Source organism: Galendromus occidentalis, unplaced genomic scaffold, assembly GCF_000255335.2.
Source record: "Galendromus occidentalis unplaced genomic scaffold, Mocc_1.1 scf7180000075696, whole genome shotgun sequence".
NCBI classification, from domain to species: Eukaryota; Metazoa; Arthropoda; class Arachnida; order Mesostigmata; family Phytoseiidae; genus Galendromus; species Galendromus occidentalis.
Genome location: NW_003803686.1, coordinates 19,862 through 25,507, shown reverse-complemented (window position 1 = coordinate 25,507; position 5,646 = coordinate 19,862). Strand labels below are relative to the sequence as shown.

The 5,646-nt window shown below is 48.1% G+C and overlaps 1 protein-coding gene across 1 annotated transcript; it reads left to right on the top strand.

Moving 5' to 3' along the window:
• The first annotated feature begins 4,229 nt into the window (after positions 1–4,229).
• Positions 4,230–4,967, top strand: LOC108864782 (uncharacterized). The gene has a single exon (XM_018640988.1). The coding sequence runs from the start codon at positions 4,230–4,232 to the stop codon at positions 4,965–4,967; it is 738 nt and encodes a 245-aa protein (XP_018496504.1).
• The last annotated feature ends 679 nt before the right edge of the window (positions 4,968–5,646 follow it).

Sequence of the window (5,646 nt, the reverse complement as noted above, 5' to 3'; positions counted from 1 at the left end):
GGGCACGGAGTCGCTGTCAGGGAATGCCGCAAGTCGTGGATCGATGACATACGGGCCAACCGTCGCGCAAAGCCGTCAGATGTCATACTTAAGAACCGACTGCATCTTCCCCTGACCGCTGCTCGACGCATTGTTGTCCCCTCCCACACGCGCACGGCTCGATGGCACGCTGCAAAAGTTAGACCTAAAAGCGTTTCAACATTACAGGAACTCCACTTCGCCATCAGCAGCCAGGATTTGCCAGAGTGGACTCGCACCGCGGACGGCGAACGACTCTCAAGCTCCTTCTGCGCGGAGCACGGATCTCTCGTTCTCTACACGGGGAGACTTCTCCAACTACTCCCGCAAGTGTCCGTCATGCATGCGGATGCCACTTACAAGATAAGCCCCACGAAGCTGTGCTCGCAGATTTTCTGCATCCACGGAAACTGGAATAGCTATGTGAGTTCCCTTTCCGCCGAATTGATCATGCTTTCTCCCTTTGTCCTTGTTCTCATCAGCCGATGTATGTAGTATCTCCAACGCGAAATCTCCTTCTTCCAGACGGGACTTGTCGCAATGGCTCTCATGAAATCCGCTACAGCGGGAGCGTACGAAGAAGTGTTCCGGTGTCTGAAACAGGTAGTCCCGGGCCTGACTGTTCCCGCTTACATGGGCGACTACGATCAGGCAATGCGAGCAGCCGTTGCTAAGGAATTCCCGGGAGCTCACATCTACGGATGCCACTTCCACTACGCACAGAGCCTGGTGAGGTACGCGCGGAGGCCAGCTGTGGGCTTTGGCCGAGACGTTCGTCGACGAGGTGATGTATTAGACTCCTTATTATCCTTCTGTGCGCTTCCACTCCTCCACCTGAGCACATATTACCGATATTCCAATCAATCTCGGACGAAGCGATGCAGGTTGATAGTCGCTTCGGCCCTTTCATTGACTACATGCGATCTTAGTGGATGGAGACTGTCGGTCCTGCGGGGATTTCTATTTTCAGAGCACCATGTCGAACGAACAACTCAGTGGAGTCTAACAACGCCGTTCTCAAACGCACAATAGGAATTCACGGACCAGTCTGGGAACTCATCGGTAAGTGTCTGAGGACCCGAATGGTGTGCTTTATGGATAATGGAAGATCCCCGACTAATTGTGAGTCTTTCAATTTCAGCATGCTTCACGGAGATGGCGCAGCACGTCTATGTCGACTATAACATCAGTCTCAGAGGAGCGTCGGCGATCCGCTCCGTGCCCAGCAAGGTGACGGTCCTCAATGAGGGAATGGTCAACTCGGCTTGGAGTCGTCTGGAAACAGGACTCATCACCCCTCGGATGCTGATTTCAAGGCTGAAGTACAGATCGGGTGCCGGTGAGTCTTTTCCCGATAATTCAAACGCGGAAGTAGAGGCTTCATTGCTTACTTGACGGATCTGGCAATAATTCACCCTTCTCGTGATCTTCCAGCCGACGTCCGCGAAGGCATGCTGCAAGATGATCCCCCAGCTGAAGGTGAAGCCCTCCGAGAAGAAGAAGAAGAGCCGATCGACGAGGATGATTTGGACAGCTGGTTCGCAGAGCGTATGGTGCTAGCAAATGCCGTCGAAGACGGCCTACCTGGTCCGTCTCATTCCGGGAATCCCGTTATCAATAACGTTGAATGGTTTTAGGTAGTCTCATTGTTCAGTATTCATACTGATAGGTAGGAGTGTCTCTCTGGTCTCTCGTTTATGTTTGCTCACTTGATTGTAGATAAAATCTCGATTCCCCTGCACCAACATGCGTATTACTTATACAGTAGCAGAGCTATAATAGAGATCAAAAAAATAATCTCAATTAGTCTGGCATTCATCGCCCGGAAATCTCTTCTACACCAGTGGTTCATGCCGGCTCCTGGCAGCTGGACATAATTAGGAGTATTCCTCATCTAGCACTGCGATTATATATGTACTATACAGAAGTATGGGGAGGCACAGGGATTCGATCTACAAGAGAGTGAGCGATCATAATCAATAATCAAGATCTAGAGAAGACTCCTCCAACATTCGGTAATTAGTATTGACGACTGAGATCCTAGCCACGAAACCTCAGCCTCATAGAAGATCGGAGGATCCTCTACGGGATGACACGGACCAAGTTGGTCGACTTCTCGAGAGAACAGGACGCCATGCATAAGTTGGAGGGGAGGGGCATATCATCTACTTCTTCTCAACATATTTCAATGCAATTTGTTATGGTTCTCCGATCCACCCTTGCCTGGGGTCGCTTTGGCGCGGTCACTGAGCAATGATGTGAGAGGTTGATGAAAAACTTTAATTAAGAATGCTTTCTGTACAACGCAAAGATATCGATTCCGGAATGAGGGGCCATTTGAGGGTCTTCCCAGACGCAGTCATAGATCGATGCGATCCGGAGAGCGTGAACGAGGTCGCCTTTCAGGTTGATACAGATGAAGAGGAAGACATTTGCAGTCGACGATATATTCTATACCTATAGGTCTTTGATAAACCCTTCCTTTGAGTCGCGTCATCGCCGTTGCTGAGACTTATCAGAGATTCGGACGAAAGGAACTTGTCGGCTTTCACGAGGGGTTTCGAATATGGGAGTGAGGATATGAGTTGACGGTATCATCACTCGGATATAAGCTTTCCCCTCGCAGAGCAGGTGAATAGCGATATATTGGGGTATGTTGGGAGAATCGGTATGAAAATTCACAAACGTTCCTGATCGATTTGGTATAGTCTCCACCATGTAGCTGAACAGATTCCACGCCATTTGCAAAAGAGAATTCCGTATTCGTCATATATGAGCCGAAGAAATCAAAGTTCGGAAATCAATCCAATTTCCGATTCTCTCTAGTGACTCTTCGACTCAGCGGCTAGAATGCTGGCTGTTTCCGCCCTCTCCCTCAAAAAAAACTGCCGCCGGCCTTTGTTGTGATGTAAGGTTACCTAGACATGCGCCGTTGATTCAGCGGGTAGAATCTCAGCTGTTTTCACCCTCTCCCTCAAAAAAAATGGCCGCCGGCCTTTGTTGTGATGTAAGATTACTAGACCCTAGCGGTCGTACCTCATCGTCTGCTAATCGAGATATTATATGATCACTTCAAGCTCAAGGAATAATTTCGGATCTATAAAACAAATTAGAATTCAGTTGCACTCGACATACACACCGGAATCACTTGGGTCGATTGAGCTTCGGGGCAGTAGGGATTTTTCTGACATGTTCGCGATCTTGATCTTTCTGCTACACGGGATAAGAAAAATCAGCTGTTTCTACCATGGCTATCAGATAGAAGGGTCAGATAACAGTGATCAAGATCTAATGTGAGATTTGGTTAAACGATTAACAAAAGAAAACTTACGCTCGTGGCTCGGCCTCACGGAACTTTCGCGCTGGGAGTTTCTTACGAACAGCGGCCCGGAGAGATTGGTCTCTGTGGCAAAAGCAAAAGATTGGCTCTCCAGCCCCTCCTTTTATACACGGAGGAGGTAAACTGCAGCTCCTACCCGGTAGCTCAGCAGCGCCAATTATGCCCCATAAACTGACTTCTTCTGCTCGTTTCAGATAAGAAGGTCGAATTAACCCGCAAGATAATAGAAGAGTGGAAAAAGGGAGAGAATGATAGAATTTCTGACTAATTTTCTATCCAAGGTTTCTTTCCCACTCTTGCCTTGCCTTTCTTGGCTACTCAGCCTACTCGGCTGTATTACAACCCACTAGCCCGGTCTTATTTAATTCCATATAGGGAAACACGTGGTTTTATAAATTATACAGAAAATACAGAATGTGTCCTTTCTCTTCTGTTGTATATAAGACTCAGTGATTCCCTCAATAAAATACTGATCGGATTCAGTCATATTTACTTCGTCAACTCCTGCTGTACTTATTCAACTGTGGTGTGCTCCAGAAGTGCCATCTCACGATCTCCGATACTGTAGAGTATCCTCAGTCATCTATCAAAATTCGAAACCTATTTCCTTCAGCTAAGAGCAGGCGTGCCGCGCGAGAGAGAGAATAAAAGGTAGACACACATTTTTGCACATTCGGTGTCCAACTCTCGGACGGTTAACGTCGTGTTCTCAATTCATCGTTCCGATCCCAACGGATCATCGCCTGACCATTCAGCAAGTCACAACAGTGGCGACGAAGATTTTTCGGAGTCAACCAGCACCAGCAGTGGGGAAAATTCACCATCAGCGTTAGTGTAGCTCAACGAGTGTGGACAATACCTTGGAAACAAAATGACTTTCACGGCGGAAGACGTGCAACGGATCGTGTCCACAGCAGTAAGGGAAGCTCTCCAACAAGCCCCCAAACAAACGGCGAGCACCTCAGGGTACACCATCATGGACCATCTCAACAGTAGAATCCCTAAATTTACATTCAAGCCGGAAAACGGACACACGTTCGAGAAATGGTACGCAAGATACGCGCCAATACTCGAATCAGAAGGGGGCGCCCTGGCCATGAAAGATACGATCCGATTCGTCATCAGTAAACTCAATTCCATAGAGTACGACGCGTTCGTCAATCACATTAAACCCGTGAAAATTGGCGATCTGAGCCCAGATGACGCGATCGAACAGCTCACCAAACTCTTCTGCGTCTCCATGAGCCTGTTCAAGAGACGCATTGAATCGCTCAACATCAAACGATCGGGTCGAACGCTGAAGGAGCTCACGGGAGTCATCAACGAAGCGGCGGAAGACGCAGAATGGGGAGGCATACAGCTTGACGAGATGAAACAATACATCCTGATGCTGTCCCTCATGAACTCGGAAGACAACGACATCCGAGCACGCGCCGCTCGATTGATGGAGGAAGATATAGATTATTTTTTCCCGGAAGTTATGGACGACCTAGAAAATTTCGAGCAACTCAAAAATGACTTGGCTCCGTCCACGACGAAACGATTCGAGATTAATCCACCGAAACGAGAAAAACCGAAACCGTTTGCTGGCCGTGGAATAGTAATATGATCGGATTCCGTCGGCACAGATTCAGGGAACACGTCTCCTTGAGGCGAATTCGTAGACGGACCATCACCAAGAAGTGAACCTCTAGGCGATTCCTGAGATTTCTGCGGACGGAGAGGGGTTTCTGCGGACGAGATCGAAATTTCCTCAAGCTCAGTGACGGGAGACGGCGGATTTGCCCCGCTACGCTCGGAGATTTCAAGTTTCTCAACACGCCGTAATAGGGCTTCGCAGCGTAATGACAGGCCCTTATAGTTGGATGCGAGTACATCATGACCACAGTCAGACGAGGGACCGGGCGCATAGGTATCGGGTAGATTGGTTTCCGAGTCTGTTGAACCCATCATCACTGAAGATACGGGAGAAAATATATATCAATGAGCAACTGAGATGAGAGAAAGACAGATAAGACTAATTCTCTCTCACTCTGACAAACCTTGTTTCTGTGGAAGTTTTCTTTAGTCAGGACAGGCTCAGAGGTTTTCGACGATAGATGAACCACGTTTCATAATTCAAACGTATAGATCACGAAGACAAATTCCACTCTCGAAACGCGCTCTTTCATACTCCGGTAGATTTCTGCGTTTGAGTTTTCCCGCGCATTCTAGAATCAGTGTTTACTTGATAACCTAGACTCGCAGAATGATCGACAAGGTTCATTCACCATGGATTACGGAAAAAG